Source organism: Macrosteles quadrilineatus, unplaced genomic scaffold, assembly GCF_028750875.1.
Source record: "Macrosteles quadrilineatus isolate MER2022 unplaced genomic scaffold, UCM_ALF_1.0 Scaffold_2__2_contigs__length_208266976, whole genome shotgun sequence".
Taxonomy (NCBI): Eukaryota; Metazoa; Arthropoda; class Insecta; order Hemiptera; family Cicadellidae; genus Macrosteles; species Macrosteles quadrilineatus.
This window is the reverse complement of record NW_026542595.1, coordinates 46967566-46988483: the sequence shown is the minus strand read 5'-3', so window position 1 is coordinate 46988483 and position 20918 is coordinate 46967566. Positions and strand designations below refer to the sequence as shown.

At 34.7% G+C, this 20918-nt stretch overlaps 2 protein-coding genes across 2 annotated transcripts in view; one reads left to right on the top strand and one right to left on the bottom strand.

Annotated features, from left to right (window-relative positions):
• LOC128987558 (leucine-rich repeat serine/threonine-protein kinase 1) overlaps positions 1-20918 on the top strand; it is a 144907-nt gene that overhangs the window by 43435 nt on the left and 80554 nt on the right. The window contains exons 7-9 of the mRNA XM_054408466.1: positions 984-1128; positions 5699-5835; positions 9624-9771. Of these exons, the coding sequence (XP_054264441.1) occupies positions 984-1128; positions 5699-5835; positions 9624-9771 (430 nt within the window). The remainder of the gene's footprint in view (positions 1-983; positions 1129-5698; positions 5836-9623; positions 9772-20918) is intronic.
• LOC128987557 (uncharacterized) lies at positions 11104-19456 on the bottom strand. The gene is made up of 2 exons (XM_054408465.1): positions 19378-19456; positions 11104-14404 (listed from the first exon to the last, which is right to left on the bottom strand). The coding sequence occupies exon 2, from the start codon at positions 14350-14352 to the stop codon at positions 11224-11226; it is 3129 nt and encodes a 1042-aa protein (XP_054264440.1). The 5' UTR covers positions 14353-14404; positions 19378-19456; the 3' UTR covers positions 11104-11223.

The window sequence follows — 20918 nt, the reverse complement described above, 5'->3', positions numbered from 1 at the left end:
AAAAAGGTTTAAAGTTGAACGAGAGACTGCATAAAGTTTTCAAAACTTTAAAACTCTTTTGCCTAATGATTCTGAAGCTGTATTTGAAGGGGAGTCAAGCATTTGGAGAGCTGAGTGATCAAGGGAGAAAGAAGAAGGAATGTAAAATCCTAACTTTGCCATAGAAGTGTTCAAATGCTGCGAACAAGATATATTTCCAACTATACGAACTCTTCTACATGTACTCATCACACTACCAGTAAGTGTGGCAAGTGCTGAAAGGACATTCAGCAGCCTTAAGCTCGTAAAATCTTTGCTACGTAAAAGAATGGTTGAAGTCAGGTTGAATGGATTATGTCTGTTATGCATACATCACAATTTTGAGGTGAATGTTGAAAACGTAATTTAGCGTTTTGCTAAAGGAGGAAAAAGAAGGCTCGACTTGGAACTTGTTGTTTAAGTTTTATGGAGAAAAGTTTGTAAATAATAAATTTAAGGTTTGAACCTTCAAATTGGTCTTTTGTGTTTTTATTTCCCTTATCAAGTAGACTATTGTAAATAGATCTAATTAAAAACTATAGATTTAAATTGCAAAAATAATCAGGACTTTGTCTCTAGTTGGACTACTAACACGAGTTTTCAGTTTAAATTTTCCAAAATTTTCCGGGGGTGGACCCCAGAGCCCCCTCCAATGGGGGGTTATCCTTACCCCCCAATCCCCAAAGATTGCCCTCATCATCGAACTTGCCCCCCCCCCCCCCCCCCGAAATAATGCCTTGGATCCGCCACTGTATTGTGAGCTTGGTAGTGATGACTCAAGTTTGCAGTTTACATGTTTAAGTTCATGATGCTCAAGTTGCTCTGGCTACACGTTTATAATGTGATACAACATTGCAGAGCATGTGAGCTTGGTCGTAATGACTCAAATTTGCAGTTTACATGTTTAATTTCATGATGCTCAAGTTGCTCTGGCTACATGTTTATAATGTGATACAACATTGCAGAGCATGTGAGCTAGGTCGCAAAGACATAGTGAAGGCACTGTTAGATGCTGAGGCTGATGGTCGTATTCACCCTGTCACTCGCTATTCTCCTCTGTACATCGCTTGCTTCAAGGGTCACAAGGACGTTGCTGAACTTTTACTCAAGGTAAATATCTATCCAACTAGCCTAATAAGAACTTAACATTAGGAATATTTTAAACTGTGATTTTATTCACAAAATGAAATAACGTAAGGGTTTGTTATTTGAAATCATTACTTTGCAAATAAGTGTATTTTATAAAGCTCACTTTCTGATTCCACTATATGAATTTAAGGACTTGAGTGTTAATTATTCCATGCTGTATGCGGCCTGAGAATTCAAACACTGATCTTTAGGATTTCAACAACTTATAGATAGACTATTTTGAACAACAACAAAACAAACAACATCACAACTATTTAAGGATGTTCAAATAATTTCTAAAACTGTTTATACTTATTCACAAAAGCTCAGTAAAAAGGATGTACTATGTGGTATGTCCCATATCAAGCAAGGTATAGTCTTCAAAGTACCGGTACCGGTACCCATGCTGTTTCACCCATAAATTATATTTATTTTGTATCTTTTTTAAAAAACCATGAAAATGGTATATGCTGCTTTGGGCATTGTAAAATGTAATAAACAAATAAATAACTGTTGAACTCTTATAAAAAGGTGTCCTACTGATTGTAAAACCAGAAATTGTTTTGGCTACTAAAAATTCTACGAAGTATTAATCATGTGCTGGAAAGTTTTGAATTATTATCATTATGGCATGTTACATCATTATTGTGGTCTGTTAGTTGTTTTTTCACATTGTTGTGTCAAGTAACTAAATCATGGGAACAGATCTTGATATTTCCCAGTCATTGGAAAAACATGATATTCTGCAATCGCAGGAGAGGATCTTGACATTGCTGGGGTTCTGGAATGAACAGTTTTGATAGTAGCTCCAATAAAGGTTTTGTATATTTAGAACGGTTTTACTTTTGGGACTACTCTTTTAGAGATTTTGATGTGAGAATTGAAATTTGTGGATTTTATAATCACTAATATAATAACTAATGATTGGTCGGTTTTTAACGTCGGTTATTGGTTTTAGCCTATCAGTTTTAACAAAAAAATCAAACTGAATATTTAAATAAAGATCAGTTTTGGATTATCGGTTACTGTGCAATCATATTTTGCGACGATCGCTGGTTCGTTAGAAGTAATAAAATGTTAATCAGGTGTTTGTTTATGACTTTCATAATTTATTAGTACTATCTGTGGTGACGACGATGAATTATACCCAAAATCCAATGATAAAATAGGCCTACACCATAGTAATCTAAAGGGAAGGTTGGGAATAGAGAATAGGGTGCTATACTTTGGAGGATTTTTCAAAGGACAATTTATATGTTTTTATTAATTCATATAATTTCCGACAGTTTTTTTTATGTAGGCTATCTTCATCACGTTAGAGTATGTAGGCTATCTTCAATTTTTTAAGTAGTTATGTTTATTTGATAATTTTGTAGACTTTAATTCAACATGTTTACTGTTTTGAATTTTTATTTGTGTCCTCAATGAGTTTTTGACGATGTACCTGTTTGTGTCACCTTTGTAATGATTAAATTTTAGGTGCAAATGAATGGTACTTACTAATAAATTATAAGACTTATAAATTACTTATGACTTATAAAAGTGAAGTAAAAAATATCAGTAAAGTCACAGAAAACGTACTACTATAACCCAGAATGCCAACCGCATAGTAAAAAGCATTAAGTGTTTTGAGAGAGCTTTGCCTGTCAATCCGTAGGCAGCGCCACCAGCGTTGCTATGCAATAGCATGGCAACGCTGGTGGCGCTGCCTACGGATTGACAGGCAAAGCTCTCTCAAACCGCTTAACAGGGCCGGAACAAGGGGGGGGGGGCAGAGGGGGCGGTTGCCCCGGGCGGCAGGGTTGAGGGGTGGCAAATTTCTGGTTGCAGTAAATTTGTTTAATACAGTTTGTAAAAAGTTTTTAATGAGCCGAACGTCATAAGGAACGTCAATTAAGGAATTTCAAAACTGCATAACGTAATAAACAAACAATAATTTTACAATAGAAATCAATATAAATTGCAACGGAGTAGAAAACACTGAGAGCCCTAATAGCATAGTTAGCAGCACAGAAAAGTTTGTTTATAATTTCAGCTGATCGCCATCCCTGTCAAGGCGCCATGCCGCCCTGCCTCACTGCCGTGGTTCGTTATATAGAGGTTAGGTTTGCAGGAATTTCGCTAAGTCGAGGTTCAGAACCAGCGTCGATCGATATAGGTCGGGACTTGACCTCATTAAAATACAGTACAATTAAAGTAGCATGGGCTACAATACTTTACAGTACAGTGTTTACATTGTACAGTAGAACCTAAATTATCCGGCATAATAAAGGGGAGGGATCTTGAATATTGCGCAATCATGACAATGGCATTGACCTTGGTACAGGTTAAAAACTATAAGTTTAAAATCACAGCTTGTTTCTAACCCTCCTAAAACCTAGCCAAACACTGTATTGCGTAGTCATAAATTATGTAAAGAACAAAACAAAACAGTAGAAAGTTTTGTAAGCTACTGCCCGCGATAGGCCGGTAGGCTACTTACAGTACAGTACTGATTTATCACAACAGAGGAATGTCAATAATAATCATTAACTATAGCATTGGTGTTGCTAATGCTAGTTGAAACAAATCGTATTGAAAACAATAAATTATTAGATAAGTCATTATAAAAGTGTATAATCATAGCCAACTTAAGGATAGTAAAAATACTCGTAAAAGGAATGTTAAAAAAACGATGTTGTTATTCTTTCTCTTTGGTTTTGTTTTTATATTCTTTCTTAGGTTTTTCTTTATCAAAAAAATTGTACAATTCACCATAGTTATCCCATATTGCCCAATCACAGCTTACTAAACATTACGTCGTCATCAGTCCTCAGTGAATGAAATCAGTTCTCAATTGCAACATAGCGCGCGCAGAGACAGCAGACAAAGATGTAAAACGGAGCAGACGAATGTTAGCGCAAGCGATGACGTGACCTTTCCATTTCATTTGATAAAGAAACAGATTTTCCCAAAACAATAATTGGGTGGGGGATTTGTTATATCGAGGGAAAGACGTAGACAATTTGTTATGCAGAGGTTAAATTCGCAATGTAGAGGTTCTGACAATGATAAATTTGTTATATTGAGGTGTCTTATTTTAGCCGAAATCACGAAAAATTCGTTAAATCAAGGTCGTTGTTATAGTTTGTTCGTTATGTAGAGGTAAAATATACATTGTGTCTTATGGAGAGTTCTAGGGGATTTAAAAAAATTCGTTATGTCAAGGAATTCGTTATATCTACCTATTCCACTTTACCCTCCATTTTTGTTTAATTTGTGAGGGATTTTTTGTTGTGGGTGAAGGGGGGGGGAGGGGCGGCAAATTTTAGTTTGCCCCCACTCAAAAATTGTCTAGATCCGGCCCTGCCGCTTAATGCTTTTTACCATGCGGTTGGCATTCTGGGTTATAGTAGTACGTTTTCTGTGGTAAAGTAGATATACTTTCACATATTTTCTATTGTGTAATCAGCATTTGCATATTATTATGGAGAGAGGAAGTAGAAAACCTATTAGACATTCTGGCTCATTCTTCCATAAAGAATTTCTTTTCTCTCGGTCATAAATGTTAATAGCCTTATCTAAATATACAGTTCCGCCCTGTAGCCTACACTCTCTGTTCCAATTAGCTGCATTCAGTTGTGAATGATAGACTGTTGTAAACTACACTTCCCTGTATTTAGTCAGTCTTGACTACCTAGAATAGTGTAAGTGATTACGGAAGTTTCATGGTCAACTTTGTAAAATTTGCAGATATAGCTACGTCCTATTTAAAAGAATGCAGGTTAACTTAACAAAACTTTTAACTTCTGTTAATACAAATCTAGAGAGTTAAGGGGGAAAACATGTATTGAAAAAGATTTGTTAATAGAAGCAGTAAAAATCTGCTTTATTGCTGTCAGCTTCTATGTCTATTGTCTCTTGTTCAGAAAAAATATTAAAATTGAATTTGTCTATAGCTAACCAGTATTATGTTCCTCCTTAAAAAAATTGGAGTAGACTAGTTTTATGTCGGGTTTACCAATATCAACCAACTCACCAAATGATAAATACAAAAGCCAATGAAATCACTTGAACTTAGTAATCTCAGTAAACTATGCAAATTTAAATTTAACTTTGAAGTTTATTTCTGGTACAGTGCTAATTCAGTATCATTCAAACTTCAAACTTCAGCACATTCAAAACCCTAAAGTAATGTAAAGGTTCTATTTTATATGGCTTTTGATCATGTTTAGTTGAGTTTGAGTTCAATTAGCTAAGATAGGGTACAAATCTTAGAGTACACACAAAAATGGGCTGGTACCTGAACAAGTCTGTACGACTTTTGAAAACAGTATTCCCACAATCCTTGGAATAACAGCTATTTTCAGCTACACTCAGTAATCCATGCTAAATTTGTGGACGTACTGAGTTAGCAAACCTCTACTGTTCTGCATTGGCAGAAAAATTCTAAACTTAATTCTTCTATGGCGGTAACCAAATAATTCATTATTATCAAAGTACTGTAATACAAATTTGATAACGTATAGCATCTCTTTACACTGTAGATACTGACCTTTTATGTTGTACACAGAGGTTTCCCCAGCTTGTGCAGCTGTACACAGTAGAGAAGTGGCTGCCTATCCATGCAGCTTGTATCAACAACCATGTACATATCATGGAGCTGCTACTCAAGTTCAACTATCCACCACAGCTACTCTCCACATACAGGTAATAAACCAGATGTTGTAGATGAGGCAGTCAAGACCTAACATATCCTGTTATGTCTGGATAATGATGTGGCTATTAATCGCATAATTCTCTTTAAAGTGTTGACATAAAATAGATAAAATATAGTGCCTCAAAAAATAATTGAAAACTATTATCAGAGCATTCCTACACTTTGTTTACATCCTGCTACATTAAAGTGAATATTCCATCTCTATTTTATTCATAATTTGCCTCCAGGATTGGTTAAATGACAACAATCATAGGTTACTAACCTGTTGTCAATCAATCCTAATTTGACAGGACGACTAGTTTCTGGCTTGACAATTGTCAAAAAAAAAGGATTTGAAAACAGGGTTTTAACCCTGAAACTAGCAATCCACGACAAATTAGGATTGATTGACAGGTTTGTAACCTATTATTTTTGTCACTATATCTCTAGTTTTTTGTCTGCAATGGAGCTTTAAAATGAGTGCTATCATTGCACGGTTCTGCTATTTGTGAAGTGGGCTCTGTGATCAGATTTTTGTTTGCACCAATTCATATGTCAATTGAAATGTATTACCAGGTTTGGGGTTTTTATGGCAAAAGAGCGATGGATGAAGGCCAAGTGAGCAATCGTACTTGTAGTTTTCCAGGAACGTTGGTGCTGGAGCAAGTCTCAGTTTTTGCGATTATCTGTAAAAAACTAGAGGGCAGAAAATTTGTGGTACCATGTTTTTTATGCTATTTTATGAACCAAACTATGTGAAATTTGGAGAACGATTTCCATAATTGTGAACCAGCAATTGTCACAGATTTCGTTGTTTCCCTACTAGTTAAACAGCCACTAGACTAGGCCTAACATTGTGGTCCTGATCGTAACATTTGTTCAGATATTTTTTAAGTTAATGCTCCATTGTCACCCCACACAGTCTTCACTCGTCACTCTAGTGCAGTAAACACATCGCCTTATACATGGCGATAAATTTCAATTTGCTTTTGGTTTTTTTCCTAAAAAAAAACTGATCACAGAGCATGCTGCACAACTCGTGGGATTTGTAATGACAGTGCTAATTTTAACACTCCACTACAGGAAAGATATTATTCGCATGCTCCAATGGCTGGATGCATACTGAGTGTGGAAAAGCTCTGATGCTAAGATGACGATGGTAGCAATGTCTCTAGCGGCGCACACATGAAACTTCTGTTTTCTAGACAGCCCTTGTACGTATAAGATAATATAATTGATTTTTAATGCCAGGAACACTAAGATGGAATATACAGCATTGTTTATAAACAAGTAAAAAATTGTTCAAAAAATAGAAATATTGATTTGATTAGTAAAAAAATTGCTTCAAGGATTTTTTAAACATGCTTTAAAAGGGTATTTACTCAGGGGAGGTATAGAAGAGGCTACGATGACAGCTGTGGGCTTCTTATTAGCTGAGGGAACGCCATTACCGTAACAAAACGATCAGTAGTCATCGGCTTCGGTGGTCTTATGGTTAGCGTGCCGGGCTGATATGCTGAAGGTCCCGGGTTCAAATCCCACTCGTGGCATTAACTTTTTGTCCAAGATTTTTTTATTATCAGCAAGTTTGGTTGGTTTGGTTCGGTTATGACAGTTTAATTTTATTATTAAGTCATTATAAAATTTTAATAGAGCAATTTCTAGTTTTATTTAATAAACAGAATTATTTTTTCTATTAATAAACTTTTGTTATATTATTTCATTATCAGCAAGTTTGGTTAGTTCGGTTAGGTTATGATAGTTTAATTTTATAATTAAAAAATAATAAAATTGAATTTGAGGCATTTATAATTTTATTTTATGAACAGAACTATTTTTGCGATTAGTAAACCTTCTTTGCCAAAGTACTCTCTACTACAGCGCTGTTCACGGAGGAATTTTGAACTAATGCCTCATTCGTAACTCCCCTAAGTCAGACCCCTTTAAAAGTATTAAAAATATCACAACCAGGTTGTATATGTATAGGGGTTTTATGATGGCTATACTGCATGTCAAAATTTTCTGGGCAAAAATTTAAAAATTCAGACAGTTTTGCAATCACAGTCAAAGCCTGGTAATCACAATACATTAAAGGAAAATCAGTGTAACCCTTTCAAAGTCAATCTTGTATATTTTGAAGGTTAAAAGATGTCTTGGTCATATCTCGTAGAACACATACCTACCAAACAAAAATGGCTTTATTTTCTTTAGAAACATCTTCTTTTTTTAAATAACCTAAGTGTGTAGTCATTAGTAAGTTTTTTTCTTGAATTGGGAATTCAGTTTTTGGTTGAATTTATGTTGAAGGGTTCGAGCTTATCATTCTAGTGACATGGAGACTTCATGGCTCAGTATCTGGGCAGCAATTCAAAATGACTTCCAGCTGTTGAGGTGGTTTGATCACTTGCATTTTGGGGTTTGGTTAACTCTGCTAACAGCTGGTTGTCTTTTGGTTTTGTGTGTTTTTCATACTAGACTTGCCTTTAAAACACTGATAATGGGTACCTATGCAAAAGTGTCATGATCATTATGTCATTTTGAGCTGTTCTTGTGATGTTAATAATGTATCCGGAAATTAGGAAAAAGTGTGTTACCACCAGTAAGCGTGTTGTGGATAAGTTTTGTATGGTTTCTGTCCCATTCCATTTATTCAACTTTCCGCCACTACATATGACACAATGTTGTGTTAAATCAGTCACAATGACTCAACAGGTATATGCTATACACTCATCACTTACTAACATTAAAAATAGAATGTTGAATTTCTATTTTTTGACATAACGTATTGACTGATCAAAATTTCAAGCACTTAAAAATTGGGTTTGCTTGGAGTCAGTGGCATAAATAATAACCCTTGCAACCCCCGCAGTGCAGAGGGGGGGAGCGCTTAGCTTAGGTCCAATTCTCACCGCCCACCTCAATCGGTAAAAAGGTGAGATTGTTTTCGTGACCGCGGTAGAGGAAGATAATGTCTTGCAAGATCAAAGAATTAATTTATGATTTTGACGCAATCACTGAAAAAAATTACGTTGTTTTCTTGACCGTGGGAGACGAACATGATGTCTACAAAACCAAAGAATAAATTCAGGATTTTGCTGCAATCACGGAAAAAGATGACATTGTTTCCATGACCGCAGGAGACGAAGATGGTGTCTTCAAGACCGAAGAATAATGCATGATTTTGCCGCAAGTCTACATGAACGCAGGAGATATTTAAGATTCGGCCACAATCACGGAAAACGATGACGATGTTTTCATCACCAATCTATGGAGGTGATGAAAAACATTCGCGAGATTTTTTGGATTTTTCCGCGATCACGGCTTTTGCTGAGATAAACGAATAAAACATAAGTGGGGACGTTTTACACATGTCCTGTGGGGGTCTCCACTCATTGTACTTACGCCACTGCTTGGAGTGCTGTGCTGTTAACTCATGAAAAAATCTTGATATGTAGTTTTAGTAAGCAAGGTTTTCTGCATTACATAAATGCAAATTAATTATAATGGCTATAACTATCTTATGTCAAAAGAGATTCCCCAAAAGTCATATTTTACTATTTTTTGCTGAAGTATCATAATATCTTAAAATGTAAAAAAATAGTACATAAAAAATATATTTATTTATTTATTTATAACTGTACTAGACGTTAATCTGATCGTTTCCCTAAAAACCTTTGATTTCTTTCATTGTCTAAAGTAAATTCTTTTATTAAGTGCAATATCAAAACAATTTTGTTATTGAACTAGTAGTATCAACAACATATGAATATGAAAATAACTAATGGTTTGTGTGTTACAGGGATGGAGATTGGGAGTATCAGCTGGCTTTTGACCTCAACATGAAGGATGTGACAGGTCAGAATGTGCTGTACCTAGCATGTCTCCTGGGCAACTACAAGATGGTGGATCTACTACTCAAGTTCAAAGTCAAGGCTTCAAGGATCAAGGTAAACAACTTCAATGATTTACTTCAATCAAACTTTTTGTAAATTAAGTTACATATTTAATCAATAGATTAACAATCTAGGATAGGTGAAGATAAGAAATAGTGATCAACACTGTCAGTAGAATTGCTGCTTCATTATTTCACCTCAGTTCAAATCTTAAGAGCTGACTCTGTAGTTGTTCCATGGAGTGTAGAAGAAGACAGGTGGTATAGACATACAGTTCCTGTAAGTTCCAGGGATGGCGAGTGTGGCAAAGCCATAACAGTACCAAAAAGACTGTTTTTAACATATGTTATTAATACCATATGTTGTGATTATAAAAAGAAAATAAAGTGAGTTGGACTATTGAATTATTTGCAAAAAGATAATGTTAACTGAAACTGAAATACTTTAATTGTCAAAAATAAAACTTCTTTCACACTTCCACATTTATATATTTACTTAAATTAGAACAAACTAATAACTCCGCGACAGCCAGTTTTTAAAGAAGTTAAAAAAAAACCCCTAATACCGAGAATTGTTGAAAAGTGTTGGCATAGACTAAGCAATACAAGTAGACTCCTCATCCCATTGCAAATTTTGAAGCTTGTTTTTCGTGTCTAGTTCATGTACGTCCACACTGATCGCTGGGGTAGACAAAATTTTGTTTCTATCATTTTAGGATTATTTTCATGATTTGTGCTTTACTATGTGGTTATATAACTAGGAGACCAGTTATTGTTTATGATTATATCGTTTTATTTGGTTAAATGGGGTTTTAAATGACTGAAATTACAAGAAACAAATTGTAAACAAAACACGACCTGACCTCTACAGTTGGATGTACATAACTAACAATAAAATTGGCTTCAGCTGTTCCATAAGGATGACAAATCTACTAAGGGAGTGCATATGTATATGTAGGGGGTGTGGGCTAGATTTTTTGGTTACCATGCCATATTTTTGCTGCAATTGTGGGATACAATAATGATGTCTTAACAATTACATGGGACAGTCAAGATTGTACTGCAATCGCAGGAGACAATCATGATGACTTTGCAATCGCATGAGGTGTTTATCACTATGCTATGATCACATTAGACGATGATGTCGTCACGATTGCAGGAGATGTTCAAAATCTTGCCGTAATAGGGAGAGATGATTGTGATAGTTCTGGGATCATGGATTATATTCATTATGACGTTATGATAAATAAATGCAAACTTTGCTAAATTTATGATCACTAAAGCTAATACTGCTTTTCTATTGGCAACCATTCAAGGGATGCAATCAAACACTATATAGTTACAATGATTAACTATTTTTATTGTCACATAAACTAGCCGCTTACCGTGTAGTTTGGAAAATAATAACCATTTTCTTTCAAAAAAAAATATTTTATGTCCATCAACCACAGAATACATTGATTAGAGCCGATAGAACATTAGTGTCGCTGTAAGGCTAACTAATTATTCACTTAAAGTTTCCCAAAACTTCTATAACTTTGTCATAGGTGGATACACCTAAAATGAACTGTGATATTTGGAAACAACAAATGATGAAATTAGATATATCATAACCAAAAACTTGAATTGAGGAGTAGCCGGAAACATGCGATTCAGCTTCTTTTGGTTGTTTTGAAACAGCTTTCACCTTTGAGGCTCCAACTAATTGTGATACGCTTCTTCTATTCTGACTGTTTCTGTTACTGGGATCTCTCTCGGATAGTTTTCTTGTACATATATTGCTAGATTCTCTTGTGCTGTTTTTTTGGTTTGTAGGAATTTCTTTTTTGACCTTAACACTAGACTTTTTGTCTTGTACCACGTTTTGAACAGTTTCATGATCACGTTTTAGTTCACTAATAGGTTTATACAAACTGCCTTGTGCCAAGCTTTTTTTATCAAACCTTTTAAAGACAGAACTTCTTTCCATAGTTGTACTTTTTGGCATGTTCTGTACATCTTCTAGAAGGTTTTTGTCTTCCGTTCTGCTGATCAAACTCTTTTTATCCTTCAAGGATTCTTTAAATAGTTTTCTATTAATCGTGCTTGTCTCTTCCTGCCTATTTTCTGACACAGCACTTTTATTTGGACTGTTGAAATTGGTTCCTATCTCATTATTTTGTGTAACTATTAGTTCTTCTTGTGGAGTATTTGGGAATACTCTACTTATTTTTGATCCTTCATTAGCTTTGCGTTGCACTTGGCTACCCCTTGCACCTGATATATCTCTTACAGGTTTATCCTTGTCTATATTAGTTTCCTCTTTACTTTGAAGTTTGAACAGCTGACTTTTCCTTTGTTCTGTGTTTTTGATTTCCTCTGAAACACCACCAGTTCCTTTAAGAGTACTTTTATTGATATCCATCTGGTCTCTACTTAGATTTTCATTAACCTTACTTTTCCATTGAATTACACTCTGCCTCACCATCAATGATTTGTTTCCCCCTGTATCATTTTCAGTGCCCTTTTCAGTAACATTTGTATCTGAGAGTGGAATTTTTAAATTGCTATTTCTCTTATTATCTTGGTTGATTAGTATGGTGTTGTTTTCATTCTTTGCTACACTTAAACGTTGTTCTCTACCTGTTTCAGTTCCTTTTACTAAGCTTCTTTTGCTACTCTGTAATGTTTGGTTTTGTACCGACTGTCTGCTTCCAGTATTATCTCTTTTCATTTCATTTTTGATCTCTTCAGGTTGCATCAAACTCTGTCGTTGAGGAACATTTGTTCCTTTAATTGTTTTGCTTTCTCTTACAATACTTGGAATATTACCCAGCACTATTTTTTCTGTGTCAGGCCCTTGACTTTTAAAACAGGTGTTATCTATATTATCATTTTTAATTTCATTATTTACCGATTTACTGATTGCACTCTCTTTAAAAGAGATAGGCCTATTAGATTCCTCTAAGGGTTTTGTGTCTTTTGAGTTTTCTTTATTCATTCCCAACTGTTTGTTCGGAGCTTCATTGTAGCAAGAAAAACTGTTATGAACATTCATTGCTGATTCAGTTATTGGAATTCCTACTTTTGAATAGTTACTGTTCCCAACATTTTTGTCACTAATTTTGTTTTTTTTAAACATTGATGATATAGATCTAAACGACATTTGAGATTTATTATTACTTACTGATTTAGTTCTTGAGTTTTTCTGTTTTTCTCTCACTTCATCAAAAGTACTACTTGTTTCACCTTTTAATTCTTCAGGCTCTTGTGCTTTTCCTCTAGACATTATTGATGACTTTTTATCCTTTTTAACACTCTTTCTCTCCTTGGGTATTGGTTTTGAGGAACTAACACTTGCGATTGAATGGTTACTTCTAATTTGGTTTGGATTTGATGTCATATTAGTTGAAATTTCACTTTTTCTAGTTCCGGGCATTCTTAATATTGAAGGCAAATAAGTATATGAACATTTTGATTTAGGCTTTTTTGAAACTTTGGTTATCTCAGATTCACTATCTACGCTGTTTGGCATGTGGTTTAAATCTGACAACACACTTTCTGCCTTTAATACTGATGACCTTAGCTGCCTATTTTCATTAATATTACTGGAGCGCTGTGGGTTATTGATACTTTCCTGAGTTACATTTTCAAAGATACTTTTGCCTCCTGCATTTACAGAGTATACCTTTACACTCTCCACGGGGTTTAATAACTTGTCAATATTTGTATCGTCAAATAACTCATTGTTAATATTTTTAGAATCCAACACATTATTCTTGTTTTCCATTACAATGACTGGTAAGTAAACCACTCTAGACATGGATTTTTGGACTGAAGTAATCCCGGTTTGATTTTTAAATGCCAGTATTGGGATTTTATCATAGTCGGTTACTGAGATCAGCTTTTCTATAGTCTCATTTGGCGATTCTTTGTTGAATGGTCCAGAAGTGACAACCTCAGTTGTGTTTGTTGAATATATTTGGTACTTTGGTTGATTGACTTTAATATCTGTAGGTTTCTGGTTTTCACCCTCTGTGTCTGTCACTGACTCCTCCAGCAAAGTCTCTGGCTCTGATGGGTTAGTTAAATTGTGATAATGTTGATGTTTGATACTAAATGGTTTATGTTTTTTTGGTTGCTGAGCATAATAAACCTTAAGGCTACCATCAAAGGAACTGGTCCCAATATCTGTTGGCTTTTTTGGAGCTCTATTATTTGATTTGAATTTACGATTGTGGCTTTGTCTTTGTTTTGGCAGGTAATCAAAGCTGCTACGGTTATAACCAGATTCTCCTATAGTGTATGCCGAGTCTGTATCTGGGTATCTCGTACGTCGTGGAGATTGCTGATATTGGCTGTATTCACTGTCATCTGAATCATACTTGTAATACTCTTTTTCCGCTTCATATAAATTACTGGAGCCATAAAGATAAGGATAACTGTATACATCCTTAGTTCTTCCATTATAAAAATCATCATGTGAGGAATAATCATATTCCTTGTCAAATTTTACATGTTTTGAATTCTTGGAATTCTTAGAAAATTCCCACGTTGATGACACCAGTGATGTTTCTGATTCAGAATATATGTCATATTTAGGCCTATAATATGGACTACTTTTTTTGTGATACTTGGGCTCTTTTCGGTAGGACATGTTCTTGAAATGACTCCAGGATACAAAATCAGTCACCCTGATAAATGTATATCTGGAATACAATATAATACAGAATACAATAAAATAACTTTGATCAACAGCTTCAAGCATAGAATGGTGTCATCTGAAACAATCCATCAAAAATAATTTAACATCACACTGTAAGAATAATACAAATTTATTGTTTCAATACAATAAGAATAACTATCAATTTTTACCACGTGTACGTACCTGAAGCAACTGCTAGTATTGGGAGGTCATTTATTCTTTCTAGAGGACATATATAAGCAAGTTCCTGCATTACAGAATCTGACCAAATCTTAGAGCCCAAGCTTATCTATTGCTGTGATTTAATTCTCAGTTTTCTAGACTGTTTACCCAAATTCAACAGTAAAATTAACTTTGCTCCCCTTTATGTTTTCAGAAAACTCTTTAGAAAGGTCTTCACAATCTTCACTATATCAATTTGAATACTTATTTCTATCATATTATCTGTGTATGTCGGCTTAGACAGCAAACAGAATAAGGGAACTTGTATCCCTGCTTAAGGTGCGTCCACACCTAGGACGAACATTTCCCTGTTCATCAGCATACGTTATATGATCGCTTGGTGTAGAAGCCTCGGGGGTAGCGCATCAACATTTTTGTTTAGCCTAAATGCGTATTGCACATTTTTGTTCTGAACTCTATAAGCAAACTTTTGTCAAGTTCGTTGAAAGCAGCCCTTTCTATTGTGACCCATTTTTATGTGCAGCCTGTTTTTATGTGTATACTGTGAAAGTTTGTGTGGTGTTTGTAATTTTGTATCATTATAATGATGAATAAAGACCAGTTTTGGATCAAGTAAAACATTGTTACTTTAAATTAAGTTGTATGAACAACACAGCATTCTGTGGAACCCATGAGAAGTAAACTACAAAATAGACTTAATGACAGCTTAAGAGAATCACTAGAGGAATTGGGGCTGGTTTGGATTTCATAAGAAAAAAATCTAAAATTTTTTAGCACCGAATAGGAAAGAGAAATTTTTTTTTTCGTACGTCTTCCTGATAAGTAGGCTAATTGAAAATTCTTTTCTTGCCGCCTTTATTATGTGGCCCAGGGTAGGGTTTCATTATGTTTTCATGAATCACTAAAGCGTCATCCTCTACAATTATGAAAGGCACCGCAAAAACCCTACCAGGTTCTCAACATATAACCAGGGGTGCCCACAAGGGGGGGCTGTGACGCAGACTGCGTCATTGAAATTTTGGGGGGGGGGGGTGTGGCTAAAGTTGATTGCAACAGGGTTCAACGTGACGACAATCAAAAATATTTTACAAGTCACCAGATAGAAAGTGGATTAATTAATGTCAATAGTTATATTATTGAATTCAAGTAGTTAAAATAGGATTTTAGGATAGTTTAGGATTCGTGTAGGAAGTTATTATTCAAGATTAGACAGACGTGAGATCTAGGAGGGAGGGCACGGAATAGCTTAACTGCTGAGATAGATAAAGATAACGTGTGGTACAGACAGGTCCAGCTACACCGCGACTCAGAACAGAACGCTGTGTTTGTTTACATAAAGCTCATTAAAATACAATCAAGTAGCACAGGCTACAATACTTTACACTATTGTGTATATATTATAGATACTCGATTACCTGAGCTAGTGGGGGGGGGGAGGTAATAAAAAATGTGGTTAATCCCATACAGTATAGAAACAGATGACAAACCAAACAAAATTAAAAACTCTGTAAACAGCCATTAACGTCATGATTTGCATTTTTATAAACGAAATTCAATATTACACAATCATTATTATTGTGCAATTATGACATTTCAAATTATTTATCTTGGTTCAGTTGTACAAACGGCAACGTTTAAAATTATAGCTAACTCAAACTCAACTAATAACTAGCCAAACACTGAATTGCTATAAATAACGTAGGCCTAAATATTAAACCTTAGAAAGTGTTATAAGCTACTGCTCATGATAGACAGATAGGCTACCGGTAGGTGCTGTATCACAACATAGGAATTGATAGATAAGTATTAAAAAAGTTTAAAATTATATTTAGAGATAGTAAAAATACTCTTAAAAAAGAATGTAATAAGAACAATCTTGTTATTCTTTTTCTTTGTTCTTCTGTCATTTATTAGGTTTCTCTTCAATTCATACACAAATTCAACAAGTCGCCATTATTTAAGCCTACTCTTTGCCCAATCAGAGCCTTGATTCCCCAGCCGTTGTATCTCAAATCTGTTGTAACATAGCGCACAGCAGACAGACTGAGCAGACGATTGTTGGCGCAAGCGTTGTTTCCTTTTCATTTTCATCAAAGGAGCTGTGATGTTTCAAAAGGGAGGGATAGGGGGTCGTTAAATCAAGAGATAGACGCTGACAATTCGTTAAGCAGAGGTTACGAACGCTATATTCTGGCAATAATACATTCCTTAAATTGAGGTGACTTATAAAACTCTAATTTCATTTATATAGAAAGATAAGTTTTCCAGTCCTGTACAACATTGATTCACGGTCTTTCCCCGGTAATCAAAATTCAAGTACAACTTGATACACACAGAATCTCCGGTTCCCGACCTAGATGATATGGCTAGTCATTTAATTTAATTTACAGTTGCATATTACCCGTGATAAATCAAACCTGTTATGTGAGCCAAAGTCACACGGTTATTAATCTCACTTGGTTTTGGATTTGTTTACAAACGTGATCGGAAATGGTTACAAACGTGATCGGAAATGGTTACAAACGTGATCGAATTGGTTAGGGCCTACAATCGTGGGGCCTGGGTGTAGGCACATGACCGAGGCTGTAATCCTCTTAATCACGGTCGGTTGACCTGTCAGTTTTAGGTTGGTGTCGAACGCTTCCACATCATACCATGCATAGCCGAACTGTTCGCGGCAAATTGTTAGCTCTATCACCGTCGCTGTCAAAACGTATCGTTTGTAGGTTAAATTTAAATTTAATTCAACTGTCATAACCTAACCGAACTTGCTGATAATGAAAAATCGAATGAAGGTTTACTAATAAAAAATAGTTCTGTTCATAACATAAAACTACAAATGCCTAACATTTAATTTTATAATTTTTTAATTATAAAATTAAACTATCATAACCTTACCAAACCAACCAAACTTGCTGATAACTAAAAAATCGAATAATGGTTAATAATCGAAAAATAGTTTTGGTCATAAAGTTATAAATTATAACAAAAGATGTACAGTTAAGAAGTAATCACATTCTAAGCGAAATCTTTGACAAAAAGTTAACGCCTCCGGTAGGATTCAGAATTCTCGATTCCCCACCCCTCCACTGGTGACCACTACCCTCAGGCCAAAGAGGCCATAAATCAGGGGATTAACTCAAACAAAGATCTGGGACGCTGTCCGTCTCCCGTGGGGCCTACACAGTATTCGTAAACAACATTTATGTAAACATATCAGTGACATCTAGAAAAAGGAATCTTTATCAAAACAGCTGTTCGTAATTTCATATATGACGTGTTCTCTTAACAGATTATTAGCATTTCATAAATGACGTATGTAGTAAACATGGAGAAAAAAACTTGAAAAATCACACAAAACTGTGTTTTTGATAGTCTGTTATTTTATTTCCAAAATAGTGAGGCCATATTTTAATGGCTAAGGACACTCTCGCCAATCCTGTGAAGTGTGAATACAATTAAACCATTAGAATCATAATCAGTACTCTAGTTTTCTTTAGAATAGGCTGCGTAAAATGCCTTCTGGGCCGTGACAGACGGACATAAATTGAGATAAGACATGTTTCAACTTCTTCAATGTATAGAACGTAAAAATAACCCAAAATATGTATAATTCTGAGCAATGTACAGACAAAACAACATCTTTATTTATATAGATTAACTAGGTTTGAATTTGACATTTGATACCTATTTTATTTTAATATCTCATTTGAATTTTCAATATCTAAAAAAAGTATAAAACTTCTTTTAGTTTTACAAATAATGCTGGGCGGGGAATAATCTTTCTCATTTATTGTGTACCTCATTTATGAGGGGGGGCTGTTGCTCAATTGGAAGGGGGGGGGGTTGCGTCATGAGTCTAGGGGGGATGGGCACCCCTGATATAACCTTAAGATAACTGCTAATTGAGCTTTCAAACTTATTGATTCATTGATTCACAAAAATTTGTATTCTTTTTTGAAATTTTAGGACCTATCTATACCAGCATTTCAAAATCAGAGTTTGACATGCGAGTAAAGTTGGAGAGCAAGCAACCAGCTATCAAGTCTGCTCTGAAGTACTGCCCACTATATTCGTGTTGTCTTCTTAATAACTGTCTCTGTTACCAGCGACAACACTGTTGTTAGCTGATAAGTAATATGCACTAGAAACATCAGTAGACAAAAGTAAATGCTGACGCCTACGCACATCAATCTTCACTAACAAAAAACCTAAATATGATAAATGAAATTAAATGAAAAATTATTTATCTATACACTATACAGTCAAAGTTTATACTGAGCTTAGAGCGATTATCATAATTATATTGTACGTCGAACGGCTGCACTTTACTTTACGTCCTACACTCATTCGAATGAAAATATCGATTATTCGATTGTTTCATTCGATATATTGGTTGGTTAGTTAGGTTAGGTTAACCTTACCTAACTAACCAAATGATATAACTTATTGAATAATCGATATATCGATCGATATTATTTTCATTCGAATGAGTGTAGGACGTAAAGTAAAGTGCAGCCCATCGAACAACTTAAATATATGTTCAGTGTACCAGTATATCTCTTTTTAGTTTGGCGAACAAATTATATTTAAAATGTTCTTAGCGAACGTTTGCCTCAATTGGATGCACCTTTATATGAAGAGAGACGTATGGCGAGGGAACTAAATACTATTTTAAAAACTAATCCAGCTTGATTAACTGATCACTAGTGGTTAAGAAGTACAGAAGTATGGCAGGAGCATGAGACACCACAGAACATAAAAAAGTCAGATACATTTCTTCAGATAACTTACTCAAGGTGTTATTCCAGGCAATGAAATTTTTCTAAGTGTCAGATCTAAACAATTTTCTAAACTTGGAGTAACTTTTAATCTATAACTCCATATAATATTTATACTAAACATAAAAATTTTAATATTTTTTAATACAAAAATATTTTTAAGTATAACACTTGCAGTATGATACAATTTTAAAAGTTTGTAAACAACTAATTGGTAAAAAAATAACAATCTTATAAGTTACAGCTGATGTAACCTGTTTATTACTTATGTAGGCTGCTTACAGACCCGGAGTCAGAACATTTTTATGGTAAAAACCATGGATAAAACAAAACCATTCTGAGGCAGTTGTAACTAGCAAACAAAGAAACACATAGCATTGTGCTCCATCTCAATCCACTCTCCACCTGTATCCAAACCTTAAAATTGTGCAGATGTTGAATAAATGTAAGTTAAATTTAGCAGTTTACCCTTATTTAAGAAAAACATTTTTATAATAGGCCTAGAAGAGTTTATTTCCATTTATTATAACAAATTAAAAAAATGGTTTAACCTAAATAGTAAGTCTCCAGTCTGTTATTTTTGTCTTCATATCCATACATTGAATGGGTTTGTAAAAAGTACAAAAACTAATAAAAGTACTATATAGTAGTTTGTGAATGTACAAACAAAAAGTACAGACATACTTTGGTGTCAGTACATCAACTAACTATACAATGCCTTTTATTGTAGTGTTGAGATGCAGGTAGTAAATGACACTTGCTGAAATCTTTGTCTCAGATTACTGAAATAAAATAAAATTACCTGCTAACTTAATGAAATATAACATTTAGTCCTGATTAAACTTAACATAAACCTTGACCCTTTGAACCCTTGTGCCCCCAGTACACTTTCACCGAGACAAGGCAAGCGAGTGTGAGTGCGAGAGTATACTCAGTGCGTTCGGCTTCTCTTGCCCTGATTCGGGTTGTCTCACCTCGGCAACTATAGGCGCTCGCTTGCCCACAATCAAATCTATGTATACCGTACAGCAATAATAATAAGACAAAAAATATTAGCCCATATTTGAACAGAATTGTTTTTATTGTACAAACAATAACTATCAAATATCTTCACTGTAAAACATTTCAGCCAGATTTATAAGTTTGTCAAAGCTAGTTGCTCCCAAAATGTACGTTGCTGCTTGAAAACCAATTTTTATGACAGTTTGAGAGTGTTGAAGTACTGTAGAAGATTCCTCAAGCAGGGTCTTCTCTGATTCGTTCATTTCAAATTGCTGAGAATTATTTGCACTTAGCAAGTGCAAACTTTTTTCAGGGGGTGGATAAATGACTTCTAATGGTGGATTTTCCTCCCTCGCATTTGCAGATAAATTGTCCAAATCAGGTTGAGATTGGAAATTGTTTACATCCTCAAAATGTAAATCATTAGAACATGTTGGAACAGCTTTAAGCTCATCTTCTTTTATATTGTCATCATATTTAAGTACTAGAGACTTCTTAAAAGGTTGTGTCTCTATTGGAATGTTCGATGTCTGCATTTTCATAATATGTTTA

Coding starts and splice junctions, on each gene's coding strand:
- LOC128987557 (XM_054408465.1), bottom strand. CDS start 14,352: ATGTCCTACCGAAAAGAGCCCAAGTATCACAAAAAAAGTAGTCCATAT.